Source organism: Ursus arctos, unplaced genomic scaffold (assembly GCF_023065955.2).
Source record: "Ursus arctos isolate Adak ecotype North America unplaced genomic scaffold, UrsArc2.0 scaffold_28, whole genome shotgun sequence".
NCBI lineage: Eukaryota > Metazoa > Chordata > Mammalia > Carnivora > Ursidae > Ursus > Ursus arctos.
Window position 1 is genome coordinate 30,484,080 of NW_026622963.1, and position 25,276 is coordinate 30,509,355.

At 40.5% G+C, this 25,276-nt stretch overlaps 1 protein-coding gene across 3 annotated transcripts in view; it reads left to right on the forward strand.

Moving 5' to 3' along the window:
- Positions 1 to 25,276, forward strand: part of AGBL1 (AGBL carboxypeptidase 1) — a 708,586-nt gene that overhangs the window by 273,640 nt on the left and 409,670 nt on the right. For all 3 annotated transcript variants that reach the window (XM_044388396.3, XM_044388398.3, XM_044388397.3), the window contains exon 18: positions 9,955 to 10,135. In XM_044388396.3, coding sequence (XP_044244331.1) covers positions 9,955 to 10,135 — 181 coding nt within the window. The remainder of the gene's footprint in view (positions 1 to 9,954; positions 10,136 to 25,276) is intronic.

A 25,276-nucleotide genomic window follows, 5' to 3' on the forward strand; every position in this document is an offset into this window, starting at 1 on the left:
AAAGTTCAAGAACTTGAAAATTCCAATGAAAACATTCTCCCTTCATTTGGAAACCATGTAAGGAGAGTGTGTGTGTGGCAGAAACAAAAACAGGCATTCCTACTTCTGCAAAATGAGGAGACAAACTTCTCAGTACTTGTAAGGGCTGCTAAAGACTGCCAGCTTCCTGCAGGATCTTGGTGGAAGGAACATGGGAAGAAATGGAAAACAGAGTTCAACATCAGAAATGTCACGTTCCTATACTCAGCAAAAATACTTTTCAGACCTGGTGGTGAGATGGATTCATTTTCAGACAAGTGAAGGAACCACAAAAAGGGAGGTACTCAATTTTAGCAGACCCATACTTCTTAGAAGCAATACTAGCAGATGATTTTTCAGGCAAAGAATTGAAACCTAGATGCCAGAAGGGGTGAAGAGTAATTAAAAAGGGCAAATTTAATTGAAATTAACACCATGTTGTAAATGTTTTGTGAATTTTAAGATCTATAATGGGAATTAAAATAAAGTAGATTATATCATATTATGATAAATCAGATGTGCATATTATAATCTCTAAGGTAACTAATTAAAGAATAAAAGACATATAAGTACCACAGTAATAGTGAAGAAAAAAGGAACAATGTGAAAAAATATGCAATCAATCCAATTGAAGACAAGATAGGACAGAAAATAGATATTACAGTAGTTAAGGTGACTGGAGAGAACAAATAATAAAATGATAGTGTTAAACCCACATATGTCATTAATTTCATCAAATGTAAATAGAATATATACTCCAATTAAAATAAAATAATGTTAGAGCGAATAAAATACAATATCCAATATATCATACTTCCAAGAAATAAACACCTGATGAACAATTATAGAAACTTTGAAGGGAAGGGGATGAGAAAAGATACACATTGTAAATACTAACCAGAAGAAATCTAGTCTATATGAATACAGACAAATGAGAAGCTGAGACAAAACACTTTAACAGAGATAGAGAGATACCTTATAACAATAAAAAAATTCAGTTAGGACACCAAAACGCCTCTAAATCTAGTTTCTGTTAATAGCATAGCTTTAAAATAAGTGACAACATTCCAAGGAGAAATGGATAATCTGAAGTATCTTTGGAAACTTGTTATATACCTCTTTCAGGAACTCATAGAACAGGGAGACATAATATCAAGCAAGAATAAAGAAAATATGAAGAATACAATTAACAAACCTGATATAATTGGTGTATAGGGAACATTGCACTCAACATTCTTTTAAACACATAGATGATATTTATAAAATTTTATCATATACTGAGCTAATGATCTAAATATCATTTCAAGTTCTTTATAAAAGATCAAAATATGAAAGGCAAAGAAAGTGGAAGGAAGGATAAATAAAAATGATAGGCAGAAATTAATGAAAGAGAAAATGATTGTAGAATAGTTTCTGGAAAAAACTAAACCGATATGCCCTTTTTGAGAATGATTAAGGAAAAAAACCCCCTCTGTATCAGAGGTAAAAATAAGAGACCATCACTAGAGACTCATATATAATAAGAGAGAGTTAAAAATAACTTTATGCCAACAAATTTGAAAATATAGTTTTCAATGCAAAATTACAGAAAAGTATAATTACCAAATGAGCATAAGAAGAAATAGAAAATCCAAACAGTTGGGTTTTTATTACACAATTTGAATATATATATATATATATTTTTAAAGATTTTATTTATTTATTCGACAGAGATAGAGACAGCCAGCGAGAGAGGGAACACAAGCAGGGGGAGTGGGAGAGGAAGAAGCAGGCTCCCAGTGGAGGAGCCTGACGTGGGGCCCGATCCCAGAACTCCAGGATCACGCCCTGATCCGAAGGCAGACGCTTAACCGCTGTGCCACCCAGGCGCCCCAACACAATTTGAATATGTTTTAAAATAATTTGGGGCTGCCTGGATGGCTCATTCAGTTGAGCATCTGACTCTTGATTTCGTCTTATGTCATGAGCTCAGGGTCATGAGATCGAGCCTTGTGTCTGGCTCGAAACTGAGTAGGGAGTCTGCCTCTCTCCCTCCTCTTCTCCCTTTTTGTCTCCCTCTCCCCTCCCTACTCATGTGAGCTCTCTCTCTCTAAAAATAATAAATAAATCTTTAAAAATAAAATAATTTGAATTTGTTATTATACAAATTGGGTTGTTAAAATCTTCTGAGAAAGAAAATTCTAGACTTAGAATGCTTTCCTAGGAAATTTTACCAGAAATATAAGGAAGAAATATTTCCAATCTTAAAAAATCTTACACTAAAAGAAAAAGAGGCAATGCTTTCCAGCTCATCATAACCTTGATAACTAAGCCTGACCAAAAAAAAAAAAAAAAAAAAAAGTCCTTACAGGTCCAGCTCTCTCAGGGGACATAGATGCAAAAATTCTAAAGAAATAACTGAATCCAGAATCACATTAAAGGATAATATAATCTAATTCATTATATTTCAGGAGTGTCAGGTTGATAACACCACCTAGTTGAAAAAAAAATGCCTTAAGATTTGGAGAGGAAAAATAAAACTGTTGTTTTTTGCAGAAGATAAGATTGAATATGTAGAAAATGCTAAAGGATATTATGGGAGGGAAAATGTGAATCTCAACCTTTACATCATATCATAATCCAAAATTAACTTGAAACACCTTATGTAAATAGATCTGAATGTTAAACTTAGACTAACTCTTGCAGAAGAAAATTATTGTCACGTTGAGTTAGGCAAAAATTTCTTAGTGAAACACAGAATATCCAAATTACAAAGGAAAAAAAGTGCATACATTTGGCTTTATCAAATTAAAAACTTTTGTGCTTCAAAATACGTAGTCTAGAAAATGAAAAGGTAAGCCGAAGACTTGGAGAAGAATTGACTGTGCATACATCTGTCAGAGGATTGAAATTAGAAGATATCAGGAACCCTTCACACTCAGTAATAAGACAAAACAACCTGCTTTTAAAATGGGCAAAAGATTTGAACAGGCACTTCACTTAGGAAAGTATGGAAGTAGCCAAAAAACAACGCAAAGTTCCCATCATCATTAGTTATCAAGGAAATGCAAATTGAAAAAATTAGACACTACTATCTCCCCATTAGAATGGCTAAAACTAAAAAGCCTGACAACGTTAAGTGTTGACCCACATGTGGATCAGTTGGAACTCCCAGACATTGCTGGTGGGCATGCAGAGTCATATAGACTCGTTGGGCGACAGTTTGGCAGCCCCTTGTAATAACCAACTAATATGCGCAAATTCTATAGGTAGGTATTCACGCCAAAGAAAAACGTGTATGCAAATCGTAACAGCTTTATTCGTAATAGCCTTAAACCAGAAATAACGCAAATATTAAACCAATGTTTGATTGATTGAATTGAGCTGCTAAACCAATGGTGGCATTCCCATTGCTTCATGGCACACTGGAATATAAATCCGTGGCCAAAAGAAACAGATTACTGACACATACATGCAACACCGTGGATGACTCTCAAAAGCATTATGCTAAGTCAAAGAAGCCAGACAGGAAGGTTAGATGCTGTATGAATCAATTCTTATGAAATTCCAGAGAAGACAACGCTATTGAGACAAAAAGCAGATCACTGGTTGCCTTAGGCTAGGGATGGGGGAGGCAGTTGCCTGTGAAACAGAATGAGGGGGATTTTTGTGATGGTAATAATGCTCTACCTTATGACCATAGTGGTTTTACAGCACTGAATACATTTGTCAAAATTCACTGAATTGTAAAATTAAAATTGGTGAAATTTATTGAATGTAAATTATACTATAAATAAAGCTAATTTAAAAAGAGTTGGAACACATGGTGCAGAAAATGTACATAGCATGCCACCTTTGGTGGGAAACATTAGTATATTCTAAAACGTATAAAAATTTTTCACCACGCCTATTTTCAGATATTCTTTCTTCAGAATCTTCTTTCATTGACAGTTTTTCCCATATCTGTTTCCTTGCATCCTTCATTACCCTCTTGGCCTTTAATCAATTTTTTAAAAGGATTTTGTTTACTTATTTGAGAGAGAGACAGTACAAGTGAGCATAAGTGGAGAGAGGGGCAGAGGGAGATGGAAAGAGAGAGAAGCAGACTTCCCTTCCCCCACCAAGCACAGACCCCTGACTCAGGGCTCGATCCCAGGACCCTGAGATCATGACCTGAGCCAAAGTCATACACTTAACAGGCTGAGCCACCCAGGCACCCCAATCAACAATCAAGTTGTTTTGATCCACTGTCTTCCAGAGTGAAGGCCAAGGTAGTGTTTTGACTTTGGAAATCAGTCCACTCTTTTGGCCTTTTCTCCCACCTCTTAATCCGAGTATCTGAGTCTTCAGCTTCAGTGAGAACTGCTCTCTGATCACACCCCTGCATAAGGATTTTCCATGGGGCTTTCGCAACTTGCAAGATGGTTTCCAGTCTTCTTAGCATTCCTTCCAAAGGTCTGCAGATACAGGTACAAACCACTTTGTGGCTTCACTCCCATTTTACGTTCCATATAGCTTAGTGCTTCAGCCACATCAAATCACTCTGCTCTCCTTCAGGCATTATGTGCTCTTGACCTCATTATTTTGCAAATGCCTCTGCTTAGCCTTTTCTATCACCTCTTTGCTTTCTTTTCTTCATCTGGCAAACTCTCACTCAATCTGGACAAACCAGATCTAATGTTACTTCTGTGAAAATCCATTTCTTTCCTCTTTCTCATCTGTGGTTTACTATTTGAAAATATTTTGCCTTTGGGAATATGGACATATGATTATCATTTTCTGAAAAGGAGAACATTCTAGATAGGGATATAGTAGGCTTAAAAATGACAGAGATGACCTCCACCCACAGATGTGTCCTATATATAGATAGATTCCTTTAAGTGAATGTGACAACAATGAACAAATGGGGTCCACTATGATCAGCTCTCTTGCCTGTGTTTTGTCACTCATCATGGTGTCACAGATATCTTCTAGTGTCAACAGAAAGATCTAGGTGCCATTTTAATACTTGCGTAGTATTCTGTTTATGAATCCTTTCCTTAACTAGTTTCCGCGGGTGCACATTTAAGTAATTTCCAGTTGATCAAATCATTATAAATAATGTTGTAATGAGCATTCCACTATGCTTTGAAAATGTCTTGACAAATGTCCCTGATCACACTGGATCATGATTATCTGTGTGTCTGTCTTTCCCACCAGACTATTATTAGTTCCCTGAGGGCAAAAACCACGATTTCCTTTGGAATCTCCAGAACCTTTCAGAGTGCCAGTAGGAGTTTAATATATATTGTTGAAAGAAGAAAGGAGAAACTGGATGGATGTTTATATAGTTGGGTACACACGTGTATCATCACATATGTCTTCAGTTCTTACTTAGTTTCTCATTGGCCTTGAGCCTGTTATCTCTTAGGCATTATATAATCCCCTACTTGTTTCTAACCTCTTTTTACAGATGTTATTATCGCTGACATAAATTCAATACCGAGCTTTAAGGATCAACATATTGCCAAACCATGACTCCCCCATAGATTTTGGTGACCTCCGGAATAGATTTTATAAATTGCAGAGAAAAAAAAATGCAGATACCTGATACTCTTTGTCCTACCCTAAGCAGAAATGAGTTTTTAAAACTGAAATTGTCAATAACAAGAAAAAAAACACATGGTATGTGTGTCGCATACTATTTACAGCTGTTGTCTATTATGGGTTCTCTGGAGCACCATTTGCTGCTGCAACTGAATGGTCTCGTAAGTTTAACTCACCAATACAACTGTAAAATTGTCTTAAATCACAGAGGAAAGAGAGAAAAATCAAGTAGAAATGGCTAACATGCTGCTTATGTCTTCATGAGAACCCACACTTTTCCCTGTTTGCTTCATCAGGGTGCTCTGAAGAGCCTGTTAGGTCTTGTGGTGTATTACAGTGTAGCAGGTTATCAACCTGATTCTCAGAAGGAAAGGAACACTGTGGACATCTCTTTGCAAGGGCTGCATTTGCTGTATTGACGAATGCACCGAATTGTACTGTGTAACAGGCAGTGGGAGCCAACTGGCCCAGACAATGAGGGTGTTCAGTGGGTATTGGAAATTTACAAGAGCTTAAGCTATTTTTTATTTCTTCTTGCTGGGCTGGGAGTACTTACTATTGTTGTTCCATATGCTGTAAATGAACTTAGTTCAGAGACCACAAAGGGAGTGGTATAGAATTATAGAACTGAAAATAGTCTGCTGATTGGGTACGAATTCATCAAGCCTCTTTCTCTACAAGCTTTTTATTGGAGTGCCAATACGACTTGCTTTGGAAAAAGTGAGATGTGATTGTGAGCAAATGATAGAGGGGGCAAGTTGGCCTTCAGTTAGGTTCAGCTCTGCTCAGCTAGCTAACTGTATATCTTTTTTCCTCCTCAATATGCTTATTTAGTAAGCTCCAGTTAGCAAACCATTAGTCTTACATGCAGGATGCCCAATCCAATACTCGATTTCATCAGAAACTTCCATAACTCATTCTGTAGAAAATGGTGGGGCTGGAATGTGAACTCTGGAAATACGGCTCCAAAAGTTGTTCTTTACTCAACAAGGCCATACTGTCTCTGATTCAGCAAATGCATGATGTACAATAATGTGAAACTGATTTTATGAAGCATAGCCTTTGGCATGTCTTCCTTCTGCAAAATCATCGTGGACTCTCAACTTTTTTTTTCTTTTTAAGATTTTATTTATCTATTTATTTTAGAGGGAGAGGGAGAGCAAGCGTGCACATGAGAGTTGGGGAGGGGCAGAGGGAGAGGGAGAGAATCTCAGGTAGATTTCGTGCCAAGACCAACTCTGAGCTTGATCTCACGACCCTGAAGTCATGACCTGAACTGAAACCAAGAGTCGGACCCTTAACCAACTGAACCACCCAGGTGCCTCTGGACTCTCTCCTTCTTAAAATAGTGGCTCTCAACTGTTCCTTTCTGGGACGTGCATATCAAATATTCTCATGAGGACTTTTTTTCACTCTATCCTCCTAAATCCACAAAGCACATGAGACTGCATGCCATTCAAAGTAACATTATTAGGGGCACATGGGTGGCTCAGTCAGTTAAGCACCTGAATTTGGCTCAGGTCATGATCTCAGGGTCCTGGGATCAAGCACTGCATCAGGCTCCCTGCTCAGCAGGGAGTCTGCTTCTCCCTCTACCCTTCCCCTACTTGTGCTCTCTCTCTCTTTCTCAAATAAATAAATAACACCTTTAAAAAACACCTCAAAAACCAAAGTAACGATATTATCAGAATGACTTCAAACCTGATCTTTGTAAGTTTGATTAGAATTTAACCAGATATAACAGAACTGTGACTCCATTTGTCTGGCCAGAGTGTGGTTTATTGGTTTCAAATATCCAGATGCATTGAAGAAGCTCATGAAGGTGCAGAGTAGCTGCTTAAGGAGTTTATCAAGAACCCAGGTTCTTCCCATCTTTATGGTCACCATCTTTAGCATGTGACTTTGGTTCTCAAGTTGACTTCCTCACCTGAAAGTATTGTATCTGTGTTCAAGGCAAGAGGAAGAAGAAGGGCAAGGAAAAGAGACAAAGACTAAGACAAATTTGCTAGGTGAAACTGTCCTCCTGAATCAGTTTGCTAGAAAGACTTACCTCCTGCTACCATGTACATCTCATTGGCCACAACTCGATCACATGGCCACTCTTCCCTATAAGAGGATCCATGAATCTGGCTGTTTGAATCTGGGCACATCCTTTCATCCCCCAGAATTGGGTCTCATAGAAAGAAAGAAAGGAGGAAAGGCTACTGGACAGAAAACCAGCAGCTTGTGCCGTGTGTGTGTGTGTGTGTGTGTGTGTGTGTGTGTGTAGTATATGTATACATATATATACAATATCATAAGCAGACATTTACACTTTTATTGGTAACCAGTGATTCTTCAGTAGGCATCATCACTGACCATAGCATGCCTGTGAGACACTTGATTCCGTGGTTGAGAACTTCTTCTCCGTAGACGAAAGTCCAAATCCCCAAACAAAATATATTAGGAAGATCTTACCAGGTTGACACCAGCCTGCTTTTCTAAATCCACGTGTCACCATCCTCAGTCCTTTGTTTCAGCCAGTTGTGGTTTCCTTTTTTCTTCAGCGTTCCAGTTTTGACTCCTTGGTGTTCTTTGCATGTGTCTCGTTCTTTGCTTAGGAGACGTTTTTCTCACCTTCTCCCCCATAGGATGATACTCATTCTGCAAGACTCAGCCCAAATAGCATCGCAGCTCTGGAAACATCCTTACCTCTCTCAGTCAGATCTGTCTTTGGTACTTTCTACACTTCCATTCGCTCACTTGCCATTATTTGCTTGTGTGTTTGTCACTACTGGCAAAGGCTGTGGCCTCTTACAGAACAAGGACTATAATTTATTCAACTTTTATATCCCATGGCTCCTGCAGTTCCTGGAATATGCTCAAGACACCTGCTTAGGGAAAAACAGCCAAATATTATCTCCAATATATAAATGATCTATAAGGGGCTGACGTGACCTGCTCTCACCACAGTCAGTAAAAATGTACTGATCTCTGTTCCTCAAACAGAGATCTCAGTGGTTGTCAACAGATAGTGGGGTTTTTTTTTTTTGTTTTTGTTTTTGTTTTGTCTAAATGAATGATAATAGTAATATAATTTACTATTACCTGTTCTTTAGCTCTGTTATTGAAAGTTACTCAATTTTGTATTTCTTTGCACAGAATTAGAGACACAGTTTGTTCCCTCAAAAAGGCTACTGTTTAAGGGAAGAAAAGCCATATTTAGCTCACAGTGATTTGAATGAGATGGGAAGAAATGACTAGTTTAATTTTTAGGCTGCTTGGTGGCTGGGGTATTTATACTTGGCAAAAGCTTAGTTCTTGTCATTCAGGTGGGTTTAGGAGCTGTAAGGAATTGGGTGACTATACAAAAGGAAAAGAGAGTCAAAAAACACAGACACACAAAATCGGACAAGGGGTAGAGCAGTTGTGGCAAACTTCTGGTATAAAGCCACATCTTCGGCCCTCCTTCCCACAAGTGTATGGGGGGGGGCAGGCACCATTAATCAATCAAAACACACTTTTCACCTGAGCCAGGATGTGGTCTTAGAATACATCTCAACATTACAGTGGTCCAGATGTTTTCTATCAACAAGGAAGGAAGACAAGCCCATCTTTCTCTCATCAATGCATTCTCCATAAGGTCTCTTCAGATCAATATGCTCCCTGTGATTGGGCAGAGAGTGTTTTCCTGATTCTTTTTGCATGATGGAGATTCCAGGTGCTCCATTCTTGTCAAATCTTTCTCAGTGTTTGAGTTCAGTGTCCTACAGACATAAAGTTCCCAGCACAGGTTCTGCCCTTGAATCCCATTTCTACGGGGGACTAAGAGGGGCCATCCTACCCACAGACATCATAATCCAGAAGGGAGAAACTAACATGTAGTCAATGGCAAGCAATATGCCGAGTGCCTTATTTACATCTTTCTGTTTTTGTAACACCCACACAAGATCAGCATCATTGTCCCCATTTTTAAGATGAGATATTAGCCTTGCAGAAATTAAATTATTCACCTAAGATCTTACAACTGCTAAGTATGAAGATAAGATTCAATTTCAGATCTGCAACATACAAGCATCATGCTATTGGATTCTGGAGAGTTAATTGTTCCTTTGGTGGTCTTGATAAAATCTGCTTCTTGGCTTCTTTTCATGCCACTAAGTACTTATGCTTTTGATAACAGCCTTGAGCTTTCACTTTATACTTTCTTGAGTCTTGCAGACCATAGAGGCAAATGGAAAATAGATCAGTGTAGATCAGATACGTATGGGAAACTATCAACCTATTTTGGACTTTATGCCAGTCAGGTGTAATTCTGGCTCCTGGGAGATTATCTTGTTGGAAATGGAAAGTATATTTAGCTTTAATTTTCTCGTGTTCCTTTCTCGGCAGGGCAGCGTCCATACCAGGTGATCACCGCCCGAGTGCACCCGGGAGAGAGCAATGCCAGCTGGGTGATGAAGGGGGCCCTGGAGTTCCTGGTCAGCAGTGACCCTGTGGCTAGACTCCTGAGGGAAAACTTCATTTTCAAGATCATCCCCATGCTCAATCCAGATGGTGTCATCAATGGCAAGTATGTCAGGCACCCAGCTCAACTGGGTCCTCATTTATGTCACCCTTGTGAAGCATTGTGTCGCTCAGGGGGTGTGATTGGAGAGGCCTTGATACTCTGGCAGGAATAAAGTCTCTTGGGCTTCTGTTAATGGGTACAAATTACAACCTACTCTCCATACACATTGAGGTCATGTCAGGTTTTTTTTTTTTTTTTTTTGCTTTTCGTTTTTTGTTTTTTGAATGGAAGGGCATAGACTCATAGGCAATTAATTCCAGAAGGGTCCTTAGAAATAATCTGGTGTAACAGTGTTTTTTTAAAAAGGAGAAAATTAGTGTCCGTGGTAATCATGTGATTTGCTCAGGTCACATGGTGGGTTAGTAGCAAAGTCAGAACTCAAATTCTGATTTCTCCGCAGTTAAGACCAGTGCTTTTATTTCCTTACTAATATTTACTGCAGGGAAATCTTTCTTCTGAGTTGTATTTTACTGAGTTCTGGATACAGCTCCAAGAAGGGTGTCACCGTATCTGAATGGGGTGGCTGGCGTGGTTGAAAGTGGCTGTGGAATGGCTGGAGGCTCACAGTTGCTTGAAGGAGAGATGGAAGGGGTGGTGCTTTTCCTCACTAAGTTCCTGCATGCCTTCAGAACACAATGGGAATGAGGAAGTCCAGTGTCTGATGAGGTCTGTTGGAAGAAGTCAGCGTTTTAGACTTTTCGAGCCGAAGCGCAGTAACCAGAGCAGGTCCCTAACGTGACATGGCTGGTGGATGGGGTGGCAGGATTAACGTTGACAAATTCTCAAACCTGTGGAAAGATAATAAAGCCTCTTCCTGTGGTCATTGAGGGTTCTTCTCACTATGGGAATGGACATTGGTATCCTATGGGAAAAACACAACATAAATTAAAAAAAATTGAAAGAAAAATAATTTCAGAGGCTATCCATGGAAAACAACTTACAATTTAAAATGTCAGTATTAAAGAAGCAAAGCACAAGTTCAGAAAACAGAGAAAATAGGGCAGTATTAAAAGGTGAAATGAGATAAAATGAGAATTATTAAAAAAATATAAAAAAGAAAGCAAAAATTTCAAAGAGATAAAACTTAAAATGGCTTAACTAAATAAGAGAATGTTTTAAGAAAGATAAAATAATAATTAATTTCTTTAAGGAAAAAAATGAAATACATGTTAAACAGCTGAGAATAGACTAGCTTCAAAGGATAAGCACAAAAAAGAATACTGATCAGTTAAAAAATTTAGAAATGTAAAGTTTCATGATAAAATATAAAAAGAGGATCAGAGTACATTCCAAATGATAAAATATGTTAAACTATGCCAAAATGCAAGCAAGTCAAAGCTATAGACTTTAAAAATAAAATTTCAATATGTACAAAAAAAAAAAAAAAAAAAAGCAAAGAAGTGAAGGATTCACGTGTTCCTAGCAAGTTTTCTGGTTTTGTAGCTTCCAGACTCCCTTGTTTTTGGTGGAGGTTTTGATGGACAGAGAGTAGGGTCCTTGTCTTTGTGGTGACTGGTTGGTCTTCAAGCACATGTGAGGAGTACGAGGCCAAATCCCTCAGTCAGGAGCATTGCTTAGGCATCTGGTAGTCATCAGCCTTCTTAGATCTCAAGCTGGTCAAAGCTCTAGAGCAGTGTTCCCTCCTGGTCCAGCAGAACTCAGTGAGCTCCTGCCGCGTGCCACACTGGCTCCGGAGAACAGGTCCAGGATATTAATGAGTGACTGCCCCTTGCTTGAGGCACCCAGGATTTCACTAGCAAGCTCCTTCAGCCTAAATGGGTGGAAAACAGCTACGCAAGCCGTCTCGAGGGACACGATCCCGTTTCAGCATGTTCTTGTCCAAGTTGGCTCTTTTCTGAAGTTTCTCTTTCCATTGAATTGTCGGGGGACTGGTAGAGAATGGAAAGAGTACTAGGTTGAGAGTCATAACTCTAGTTTGGAATCTGGCTCTTCCCCTGACTTACTCAGTTTTCTCTTCTGTTGGAAGAGTAAGGCAACATGCTCCCTACTGACCTGTCTGGGAAAATGTCTCCTAGGCCCAAGGCAATATTCAAGCTCGGGGATAAGTATTGTAGTTTCTTCCATTACAACTGCTCACACCTCCAAATCAGGCGTTTGGTCCAGGTCTTTGGTTGCAAGGTTCATGTGGTCTCAGTCACAGAGCATGCTCTTGGCCTGGACACAGTCATTTTCGGCTCACATCTGGTTGTTTGGAATCCCTAATGGCAGGCCAGCTTCTTCTCAGTGACATTGCCATTCATCATCATTACCACTATTTATTATGACCAAAATTATCCTTTTTTTTATATCGCATCTTTCATCATGGAGCTCAAGGCACATCATAGATCACTTGGGTCACTCAAACCATTTTGGCTAAAAGGAACTTGGAAACCATAGTGTTATTGTACCGATAGGAAATCCATGGGTCACAGCGCATCATTTTCAAAAGACTTGAGACTACAGTGGATGTACAGGATCTCACAGTAACAGCCCTTAAAAGTCTCAGCTCCTGAACCCTTCTTAGAACCCACCAGACATAGGGTTCATCTAACTTCTCTTTGAACTTTTTCTGTGATTGACATTCTATTTCAGGGCATGACCATTCCCTTGTGTATAACTAGGTGGATTTGTGTTTTTCCGTGATTTGATCTTTGCCCTGTGAACTTCAAACATTTTATGCAGTCTTACTTTGGGGTACCCCATGGATAAAATTGAATCCCCCTTTTACATGCCTTAACGTTCCCATGTGAAGTCCGCTCTGATTTGAATGTAGTTCACCTAAATGTTGCTTATGTGATATTGTTTCTGATGTTCTGATCTTCACTGATTTTCTCTGGACGTATTTTTACTAATAGGCTTCTTAAAGGTAACTGAACTGCCCTGTGTGTGGTCTGAACGGCAAAGAAATACTCTTCGCATAAAGACTAAAGAGCCTAAACCCAAGCATGGTACTTAAGTTATGAGCCTGTACTCTTCCTTCACAAATGCTCATGGGCCCCCATGGAATTTGCAAGAATGTGTAAAAGTAGAATACTTTCCTTTTGTGGTGATGCTAATGGAGCCTCTGAGGATGGCTGAGAGGTTTTGATAACAGTGGTCAGAGAGACCAAGCCAGGATTTTCTAACAAAAATTTGGTGGGTCTTGCCAAGCCAAAGATTTCTTAGCAACACGTGTCTGTAACAGGAAAACAAACTAAAAAGATGGTTTCCAAAAGAAACAATCTACCATCTTGCTGGCCTGGTTGTTTATATAGAATTGGGCTGAGTTCCAAGGAATCCAGGAGGATCATTGACTCTTATTCTTTGCTACCTGGGATAAAAACCAGGGGGTCAACAAATTGGATCAGGGTGAAACTGACAATGGTGGCTTGTTCAGAGGATGAAGTGGGGAGAAGGCAGGTGATTGCAGAACGTGGAAAAGGTTGGCATGGCATGTAAGTGAAGGGGGTTGAAGAGATCTAGCATGGTTTCCAATTTTTGGACTTTTATTGTTGGGTAGAATGTAGTGACAAAATAATTTTTATGAAGTCAACACATAGCCCAACATTTTATTCACAGGAGAATCGGAGTATATTGATTCTTAGTATATATACAACTCTACAAACTTGATTTTCTTCTTCCAAGGCCATTGTGGAACAGAAACAAACAACAATAAAGAGCAGAGGGCATACTATGAGTAAACACACCAAGGTATTAAGAAGTAATAGCTGAATGCTCTAGGGGAAAGAAATGAAACTATAAAAATCAGATAAAAAATCTTGACAATTTAAACTATCTGGGACCATTTAAAGTTAGTGCCAATATTCCTTTACTCCACTGTGGGTTGTAAAGGCTTTATTTTACTACAATAAGAGAACTCACGGACTTTATCTAAAAAAAAAAAAAAAACACCTTTTATGGGCCAAGAAAGAACCTGTTTTGTTTGTTTTTTTGTTTTTTGTGTGTGTTTACATAGATTTTCTTATGTAATTGTAACTATTACCCCAAAATGCAGGTCTTCTATGTAATATCTAGACATAAAATCTTGAGGACATGGGGGTGAAATCTTGGGTCCAGTTTAAGAAGCTGGTGTTACAGAGGGAGACCAGAAGTACTGTCTGTGCTATACCGCTTTTCTGTAAGGATTAGAATTAAATTAATTAATTAAATTAATTAATTAATTCTGTAAGGGCATTAGAATTAAAAAAAATGTTCTAGCTAGGAGAGGGTTTCATGTATATTATTTAGTCCCAGTCCTTCATATGTTAAAGAAACTGAAACCAGAGAGGTCAAAATGAGTTATTCCAGATTAGAAAGTTAGTTCGAGGCAGAAATGCCATGGGAAATTGTCTAGATAATTGAAATAACACGCACATAAACACACGTGTGCCCAAGGTTATATGGCTGGCTTGTGGCGGAGCTGGGATTTGAACCCACTCTTTCTAGCTCCAAAGCCCATGTGCATTTTAGTCTACCAGCCCTTCCCACCCTTGGATGGAGATGCAAATAGAGCCTCATCCCTGCTCACTGCCACCATCAGGTGGTCTCTGAAATTAGTTGTGTTGGCTTGGACCTTCATTTCCAGCATGCCTGGGACAAACCAAGACACAGCCTTGCAGCTTTCTGTAATTTGGGCCCGGGATGAATGAATTGGTTCATCCTCAGTCTTCCTTCATGGGATGTGAATTTCCAGCTTGACTTTGGCTTTGATACTGCCTTGTCCTGCCAGCTTTCTCTGTTGGAGAGTACGTCCTTTCTTATTGCTGCCAGCTTTTGGCTGTAGGGAACACCAACTAATTTTGAATTTTTTTTTTTTTTTTTGCCTTGGAACTTCCATTTCCCTGCTCAGTCCATAGTGTATTATAATTCATCTGACTCTTCAGGATTACAAAGGGCTGATGATGATTCCTCTTGGGCTGACCTCAGCTTGGGCAGGACCATGTCCATTTCCTCCTGTTCTGATACGCTTAGGGCTTCCGTCCGATATGACCTCAATTCTAACTTTTTCATGTGTTTCAAATCTTAATAGCATAGAGCAGTGGTTGCTTCTCAGACTTTTGGATCTCACAGAACAGTTACGTTTGAAAAAAGAAATGGGCCATAGGAAGTATGTAATTTTATTATTATGATTTTTTCAATTTGCACAAGTAAGAATGGAAGATTCTCTCTGAGCTCCAGATAACAGACTGGTGAGAAATTCCACACTGGATGTTGCTTGAGTTACCTGCCCACCTGCATGTGGTCATACAAGTAACCCGGAGGTTTGTGTGCTGGGTCTTTAGATCATGGCAGATCAAGGCATCCTTGCTATTTGTACTATGATACGTGGTGCTACTGTCCATGAACGTTCCCCGTCAGGCGGAGCGGTATGGTCATTGTCTGGATTAGTTATTCCTATTGTCAAGCATCATGGAAAGAAGCAGGGCCTGGAACAAGAAAAGATGCCTGAAAAATGGGCCTTGCAGGAGAAGAGAGAATGCTCTTGAGCTTGAAGTTGGAGAAACTCTGGTCTAACCAGAGGTCATAGAGGAAAGATGGCATATACCATATGGAGGAAGCCGGAAGAAGCAATCAATCCCTTAAGTGGCTGCTTGAGAATGAGAACAGCTATACCAATAATCAGTTCCAGATTTTCTGTGAGCAGTTCTCTTCTGTTACATCATTTATGCTCTAGTAAAGTGTTAATCGGCCTTTCCATCTTGTTTTAGCTGTGCTACTGAGTCTTAAAGAAAGTATCTATGCCCAAGACTGGGGAAGGGGATAAGTGGCCGTCATACTTAGCGAAGAAATTCCTAAGGGAACAGTGAATGAGAAGTACGGTAGGTATTTTCAGAGTTACACTCAGAAAAATTGGGACATCAAAAAAATAGCTTTATTGTTTTCTAATTATAAAAGTGATCCATGATACAGCCAAGACATTAGATGTTTCGAGATAAGATTTGGTTCACACAGGTGGTAGACGTCTACAAGTTCAAAAAGGGATGCCAAAAAAGCCAAGAGATTAAAAATTATATTATTATATAAATTATATTATTATATAAATTATATAAATTATTTTATAAAAACCTGCAGAGGCAGGTCCCATCTACAAGGGTGAGGGAAGGAGTGGGAAGCGGTGGAGTGACCAGAATCCAGGAGCGGGTGTTGCTATACATAGAGATGGGTATTTGGAGTGCTGAGAAGGGGGTCTGACCCAGCCAGGGCTTCAGTGGCCCAGAGGGCACAGCCGAGAGGTGGAAGAGTGTAGAGTGACTTATGTCCGAGTGCCAAGGGGACGTATCTGACGACTGCTGTCACCTGGGAGGGGGCAGCGATGCTGGTGCCTCTCAGCCTGGGGGGCAGGGCTTGAACCAGTTACCTGCTACTGCTCTTGTCTTATTAACTGGAACTGGAAAGCACAGAGGGGGTCCTTTTCTTTTTCTGCCTGCGTTCTTCTCTCCCTCAAGTGCCTCCTGTTGGCAGAACCTACCAGGAGACTGACTGGCGAGGGAGTCTGAGCCCTGTAATTTGCAGTTTTAGCTGCAGTGTGATGGGGGCAGAGAGCTCAGAGGTGGTTGGTGAGAAGCAAGCACAAAGCACCCATTAGCAGAGCACTGGACATGCCCTAGCCTCGGGCTGATGACTGTATGCATGTGACTTCTTTGTTTTCAAAAAAGAAAATAGTTTCCTTTATGGTTTCCAGTGGCAAAACAAATAAACAAACAAACAAGCATCACTACTGTAGAAAATTCCAGCACAGAGAAGAAGCTGAGGGAAGAAATTAAAAAGCACCCAAATTCAGGGCCACTGCATTGCATGACTCCAAGGGACATTGTTCACATTATAGTCTCTGGTAATTACATAGCGCCTCTAGAATTTGGTAACATGGAGGCCCTTCGTGAATCAGGCTGCCCAGACGTAAGCGCTGTTGTCAAGTTGGAGAAGATTCATTAGCTGTTTCTTTGTAAGCTGACAGCTCCGGGAATGTCCGCGATTTCTTTAAATATATTTCTTTCTTTCTATCTATCTATCTATCTATCTATCTATCTATCTATCCATCCATCCATCTATCTATCTTCACTTAAGTAAGATCATATATTTTGTAGTATAGTTTATAAACGAACATCATCTTCTTATGGCAAAGAATACAAATAGCATTATTAGTTTTTAAAATAGCTATGTCATAGTATTGACATAATTAATTTAAACAATTCTCCATTATAAACAGTAGAAAGGGGAATATTCTTGTTATTCTCTTGGTGACTTTCTCTGGCTGTTTCCTTCAGGTAAATTCTCAGAGAAGTCTGTCGAGTTGATGTTATGCATATTTTATATCTGAGACATATTATTGCCAGATTATTTGGATAATGTGTAGATACAGAGTCCTTCCACCAGTGGGTGAAAGTGCCTGATCCCCATACCCTTGTCAGTACTGCATTGTATCAATCTTTTTATCTTTTTGGTCAATCTGGTAAGATAAAAATACGATTTTAATTTTAATTGTTATACTTATGAAAAAAATTATTCCCATTTTGCAGTTGAAGAGAAAGAACACGGAGGCAAAAGATTGGATGACATACACAAGGTCAACCACATATCTGATTTCAGAGTCAGGGATTAAACTCAGGTTGGCCTGGTTGCAAAGCTCACGGTCTTCCCACTTGGCTGTGAGCTCCACTCATGTCCAAGCTTCCAGGCAGTCATCTTGGCAACTTGCCTCTTGAATGTTTTTAGCATAGACTGTGGGAAGTGGTAAATGCCTAATAGATGTTTAAGTCTAACCAGGGTGCACCTGACCTTGCTAATGTGTTTTAAGGTATGGACCTCCACATAGGTCATTCTAGACCAGAGCAAGGGCTCTAGAGCCACTTCTGTGAGAAAAGAAGTGTTGGATATATATTTAGTTAAATATTAGTATTTAAGTATTGGTGGTAATGTTTTATTACAGGTTAGATTGCAAGGGGGAATTTGTATCCTACCCATTGGAGGGGTGGTTCTTATTGAACCTGTGGGCACTGTAATTACTTGGTCTTCTCCTTTTCTTCTCTTTGTCTTAGTCATCATTCACTGTCTTGAACAAACAACCGAGGACACACTGGGCAGCCTGGTTGATTGTCCAGGCAGTCTCCGAAAGACTAGGGTTTAATAAGTATGGGGCCTCTGGATCCTCCCAAGCTGGGAGGGTTTATACCCTGAGAAGGGGGAGTGATTCATTCCTTTATGGACTCACTGTCCACATTCGGCTTCCAAAGCACTAATTTTCAGTGTGCCTGTGGGTGAATTCTCCAGTGTTTCCTACAAAACAAGGGCAGTAGAGCAGGGATCCTCTGTCCGGGAGAGAAGGAGGGGCAGGGAAAAGCAGGAGGGACCATTAAAGGCAGAGGGACACTAGCTGTCCCATGGGAACCCTCCCAGTAGGTCTGTCTGTCTCTGTCTTCCTCAGCAAGGCTCTGTGTCCCCTTCTCGGAGGGCTTAGATGACCACAAGCTGGAGAAAGCCCTCCATGCTGTGTGGCCTCTGGGAAGCTGAGGGATGGGCCATGATGCTGATGGTGATGATGACACACCATGATGAGATGTGAGAGTCATACTCTCCTTAAAACTCTCATCCCAGAGTTTCAGCTCCAAGTTCTCCCTCCAGCGAGGCCAGGGGAATCTGAAGTTTTGCTGAGGAATCTCCCTGTGGAATGTTTGCTGGCCTGAGTTCATATTTCTTAACCAGTACAGCTTAGCCTGTACTAGTCATCCACTCTCTTACTGTGGAGCCCAACGGCCCTTCCTGGGATCTGCCAAAGGAACGTCAACTTGCAGTCATATACTTTTAAAATTTTGGGCCATTTTGCCAGTTTGTACAGCTTGGAACAGAGCAGAATTATCAGTGGTTGGCTCTTTTGGCTCTATTTGTTTTTAGGAAAATTAGAATGTTCTGGGCATGGAGCAAAGGTTGGCTATTTGGATGGAAATGTCAGTGCGGGTCTGGTTCTAGCCTGTTGGTGTCTCTGTGTTAAGGATCTCTGGGGAGAGATGGGCAAAGGGCATTTCATCTCTTTCTCTTTGCTCTACTTTCCTTATATTTGAAAACAGGGGAAAATGTTATTCTGACCCGGAAGGGATTATTTGGTCTGAGGAACTATAATTTTCTCTGTTTACTTCCTGCCTTCACTAGAAAAAAGGAGGTCTCAGTCCATTTTGGATGCTAAGATATTCTCCTAGATGCAGAAAGGGAACATTTATAGGAATATTTTAGTCTCACCGATTTTTTTATAACTTTATAAAATGAAAGGCAGTTACACATTTCAATTTTTTTTTTTAAGATGCAGAACTGACTTTTTTGCCTTGAATTCTTCCCTTGCAAATATCTGTCAGTAATGCTGAAATCAGGTCTACAGGGCTTTTGTGGGACATCCAAGATTTTACTTCTAGGATGTGGAAGGAGGCAGAGGGATCCATGAAGAACATGGCATTTGGCTCAGTTGTCTGAACCTCTGGACATACACCACAGAGCAGTGTGGGCTAAGAGATTACTGAGGGTCCTGGTTCTAGAGGGAATTGTGGCATACTCAGTCTTACAGATGAACTTGTTCATAGAGATCAACATGAAACTTATTTGCTCTGGGAACTCTTAAGGTCCTGCTGCTAAGTCATTTGCATAGTGTGAAATGATACATAGTCCTAGGGGCAGGGAGCTGTGGGAGAGCCTTTCGGAGGGCTTCCTTGCCCACACCCATTCCTACATACAGAGAGGGAGTCAGGAGCTTGAGTACTCCATTTGCCTTCCTCAGACGTTGCAGTTCTGAACAAATATTACTATTTATTATTCCTAAATTTAGGGTTATTAATTATATCAGCATAAACCTAATTTATGCCATCATAAACAGCAATAATAAATGCTGCCAAATGCTAATACCCAGCTCGTGCCAACTGTGCCCGTAGTTGATGGGTTTCCACCCCCCTTCACTTCCCAGAAGCATTAAATTAAAAATGATTCAATGTTGCAGAATCATTGATCAAGCTGGGGCTGAGGCTCTCGGGGAAATGTGCTTGTTTGTTAAATGCTTTGCTCCCTCATTGGCTGGGCAACTTCTGATCTCTGTCTGCGCTCTGGTGTTTCTGTATTCCTTCCCCAGAGGAAGAAACGGGAGGCAGGGATGCAGGCAGGGAGGGAGGCAGATGAACATCTATTCTTCTTTCTCAATTTCCCCTTTAGATTTCTCTCTTCTCAGCATCCTCCACCTAACACTTTCTTTCAGCGTACACTTAGAAGTCTTTATAAAGCAAACCCTTGGGTATAATACAGATGTATTATTTTTCAATTCCCATCACATCTGCCATGTGCTTAGTGATGTATGTTCCATGGCTCCCTGAAATACATGAGGGTCTGTAGCTGGAGAACAGGAAGCACAGCCCCAACGACCCCCACCGATACCGAGGGTGCTGTTCCTTTTGCCATTTACTCTTGGGGTGCTCTGCTTTTGCGATGGAAGAGGAGAGCCAGGCCCCTTGTTATCAGAGTCATAATAAGAGCTCACTGCCTTTCTCAAAGGAAACAATTTGTGCTTTTTCTTGTTTTGCTGACTCCTTTCTTTCTTTCTTTCTTTCTTTCTTTCTTTCTTTCTTTCTTTCTTTCTTCTTTCTTTTCTTCTTCTTCTTCTTCTTCTTCTTCTTCTTCTTCTTCTTCTTCTTTCTTTCTTTCTTTCTTTCTTTCTTCTTTCTTTTCTTCTTCTTCTTCTTCTTTTTCTTTCTTTCTTTCTTTCTTTCTTTCTTTCTTTCTTTCTTTCTCTTCTTTCTCTTCTTTCTCTTCTTTCTCTTCATCCAGAATGATTGTGATCATGATTCAGTATAAGGAATTCCTACTGGGCAATCAAAAGGCCCCGACCTTGGTCGGAATTAGCTTCTTTCCAGCCATGTGGCTTTGGACAAATCACTTAACCTCTCCACTCCTATTCTTTCAACTTATTACGAGATTAGTAAACCCTAACCAAGGCACCTCACTTGATTAGTATCATGATCAAATACCTTAGTACTTTGAAACTGTTAAGCACTGTCTGAAAGTACAAAAGGAAAGGTTCCTCTGATTGCCTTCTGGTGCCTGAATTTCAATGGTGAGCCATGCAAAGCTCTTTTCAATAGACAACCAGGCTTAATGATTTCCTACTTCTATCTCTCAGTTTCTCAAAGAGATCCAAGATAAGGTACGGCAGTGGAATAGAAATTCTGCAGAGGGAGGGACAAGGTCAAAGATGAAAAAGGTGAACAAGACTCCTTTATTTTATACATAATATAATATATGTAACTTATATATCATAATATATGTGTAATATTTATCTAACCATATATAATATATACAGATATTTTAAATATGTATCTTTTACTAAAACTTTGCTTGTCCTTGTGATTGTGATTTTAAAATTATGGAGAAGGTATAGGACTGAATAAATTTTATAAAATATATAGCAGTAGAGAAAGCTTGGAATTGGAGGAATTCAGCCAATGCCTTTTTCCCTCCTCATGCTAACTCCTTTTTTTTTTTTTTTTTTTTAAGATTTATTTATTTATTCCAGAGAGAGCTAAAGAACGGGCATGAGTCGGGGGAGGACCAAGAGGGGGTGAATTATTAAACAGACTCCCCAACTGATCTCAGAGTCCTGTGTGGCTGGATGGAGAGCTGGGTGGGGGGCTGGATGGGGTGCTTAAACTCACGACCCATGAGATAATGACCTGAGCCAAAACCAACAGTTGGCTGCCTAACCAACTGAGCCACCCAGGTGCCCCTCCTCATGCTTGCCCTTTAAATAGATTTCGTTGACCCATTGGAATGGACAAAAGCCTGGCTTCTTGCCTTTTAGAAGCCAGCCTACAATCAGCTTCAGGCCATCTCACATTGCATGTCAGGGTGTCTGTCAGGAGCAGTGTCTGTGGTTGGTGGAACCTGTCTTCTTCTCAGCCTGGGGGCAGCCTTCCGGGAGTACCCAGCCTGAGCGTCATAGCCTTATGGCGCCCCCATCCATCCCCAGGAACCCTGGTTCTTAAGAAAGTGCGCCCCGTCAGGAACCAGAAGGAATTGCACCTGTCAGGCTGCACTGGGGAATTGCCTGGGGCCTCAGGCTCTCCAGTTTGGGTCCTTCTGCCAGCAGGCCAGCGCTTGTAAACGGGAAACTCAAAGGCAGCACATAAGCCTTGGTAATGTGGAGCCTACCCTCCCTGGCCCGACTTCCATGGTGTCTTTTCCTCAGTTATTTATCTCTCTGAGCCACCTAGCCCTTTTGAATTATTAGCCTTATTCCTTCATTGCCCTGCTTCCTTCTTGCAAATATGCTCCTATACATCTTCACTCCGTAAGAAACGCTTTCTTTTCTATTTACAGCTTCTCCCTGCTCCCCACCCCTCCCCCTGGCCCAATAACAGCCAAGGAGATAAATAAGAAACATAACTCTTTTTGGCTATTATTTTTTTTTCTTACTCTGCACAGTAATATATATAATAACAAGAAAACAAATCTTATTACTAAAGTAATTACAATAAATAAAAAATAACTGAGAGTGGAGCTTAAGGAAGGGGCATGTCAGGGGAGTGATTGCGACAGGATTTTAAAAATTTAATTTACTAGTGCCAGTCTCACCGCTCTGTTGATACCTCCCTTAGGAGATTGTGTCTAATTAGAGAGGGTTGTTATTGCTCTTTGAATACATACCCAGTTGACTTATACTTGGGCCTTTAAAGGCGAATTCTGGCCCAAGGAATCCCTTGAGAAACTTCCTTGTCAGCAGCCCCACGCTGGGAACAGCACGGTTTAGCATGTTACGTTGTATCATCATCAAAGCTTGGGAATTGCAAAGATTACTTGGCATGCTTCCCTGTGACTGTAGATAATCTTTCCCTTAACCATCCAGACAGATGGGTACTCCTCCTGACATTGGAGATTCTGAGTTGAGGTCACAGAGCATCCCTCAGTCAAACAGGCTGGTGCTGACCAATTCCTTAGAGTTCAAATGTTTCTCCTCGTAGCCAATCTAATTTTGTCTGCAAGCAATTTCTGTCCATTTGTTCTTACGTGGTCCACAGTAGAAATGGGAATGGTTATTTTTCGTCAGTAAGTCTGACTATCATCCTAGTTCTGAGAGCCATCTTTCCAAGGCCTTTCAAGAAGCTCCTTATTTGAGCCCACGTCTCCTCTTTAACCTAAATCATGTATGGTTCACATTAGTCTCAACACGTGGTATGTTTTAACTATAATATAATTGTCAATGTGTGGTTTCCAAGTCAGGCTTGAGTGTGGAAGGCAGACTGGGCATGGGTGTGACGGCTTAGCCATGTTTTTTGGCGTCATGTCACCATCATCGCAACCCCGGACACACCTGTTAATTCATTATGTGGGCATGTGCTCTACCAGCTGATTCTGGCTGGTCTTAGTCATCCACACATGTGAAATCTGGGACAAACGCACAGCTTATTTTTTATTTTTGATGTCACACCGCCTGCTGTCCCGACTGTCACCATCATCACCGTGTCCACGATCACAGCCAACATCAATGACAAGAAAATGGCCAATGTACTGAGCCACTTAATGTGTGCTTGCAAAGGCTGAACAGGTTACACACATCACTTCTAGAAGTCCTCACAACAACTCTCTGTGGTGTATACTAATACGACTTTACTCGGGAGGAAACTAATATTTTCAGGGCAAAATAAACGTCTAAGTGATGTAGGAAAGACGTTAGGGTTCAAAGCCGACAGCCAAGAAAGAATTCTTGAGACATCTTTGGTGGAAAAAGGTGATTTTTATTAAAGCACGGGGACAGGCCCCGTGGGCAGAAGGAGCTGCACCGGGGTCATGAGAAGTGGCCCATTATATACTTTCAGGTTGAGAGGGGATTAGGGATAGTGTAAGTCTCTAAGGAATTTTGGAAGCAACAGACCTTGAGGGGGCTAGCTATTGTAGGGATAGTGTAAGTCTCTAAGGAATTTTGGAAGCAACAGACCTTGAGGGGGCTAGCTATTGTTGGGCTAGCTATTGTAATTTATTACCGTCTAATAAGACCTCAGTCATGAGACCCTTCAGATGTGTATCGGTGGGCCCTATGCTTGGAGGATGATTTCCAACACTTATCTTGGAGGGTTTAGAGATAAAGGAAATTTCTAAAGGAATTTTTATATGTTAAAGCAGGCTTACAGGATCCAAGGGGGTGGGGTTGGGCTAGGATTGCCTTTGCCCTTAGCAAAGTGTCAATATTGAGGCAGTCGTGTCCCTAGAGGAATGTCACTCTGCCTGTTTCAGGGATTTGTCAATGGGCTGTAGGTAGTAAGGACATTTAATGATTTTTCTTCTGCCTTTGTTTCCCACATCATAAGGGCATACAGAACACAGACAGTAATTGGGTAAGGAGGGTATTGAATCACTCTGTGTGTGTGTGTGCGCGCACGCGCACGTGATTTTAAAACCCCCCCAACTCAACACTACATAATGCAGGAAATCAGAAGTTAGTGGAATCTTATAAAATTAACATTGGAAGGGCTTTTGCCTTTTAAAAATCCAGACCCATCCCCTCTCTATAGAAGAGACAAAAAGATGCCCAGCAAGCTTCAGTTAGGTTTGTAAATTCTCACAATGTTAGAGCTGACTTGAGAAGCCAGCCCTCCCCCACTGAACGGCCATTGAGTAGAAGGAGAGCATATTTGCAGACTATGCAGATGTGACACATAACCTTATGCATGTGAAGTGCTTTCTTAAGACAGAGAATGTGAAGTTCTGCACAGAAAAGGATAAAGCGTCAGAAACACTTCAGTCCAGTCTGTCTGAGATTGGCTTCTCAGAATGGTCAGACATCAGAGTTTAACAAGGGGAGGCAGAAGGCCTTGGAAGGACGGTGAAGGTTTCTCTAGGCTAGCGTTTCCTAAACTGGTTCCGAGGGACACTAGCAGATTGGTATTAAGAGATGTTTCATAAAAAAAGAGTGCTCGGGTTGGAACCCACATTTCAGATTTCATATAAATAGATTTCTTTATTGCATAAATTACCAGTTGTGTTGAAATATTAATATGACTGGAGACTATCTCATAGGGGATGGAATTTGTGACATTTACTGAAAGTACGTGAACAGGGTCACATTTGTTGATGCATATCTAGGATATCTAGAGGATTGTTAGTGATCCTTCAACTTAGGAAATATTGCTCCAGGCTATTAACTGA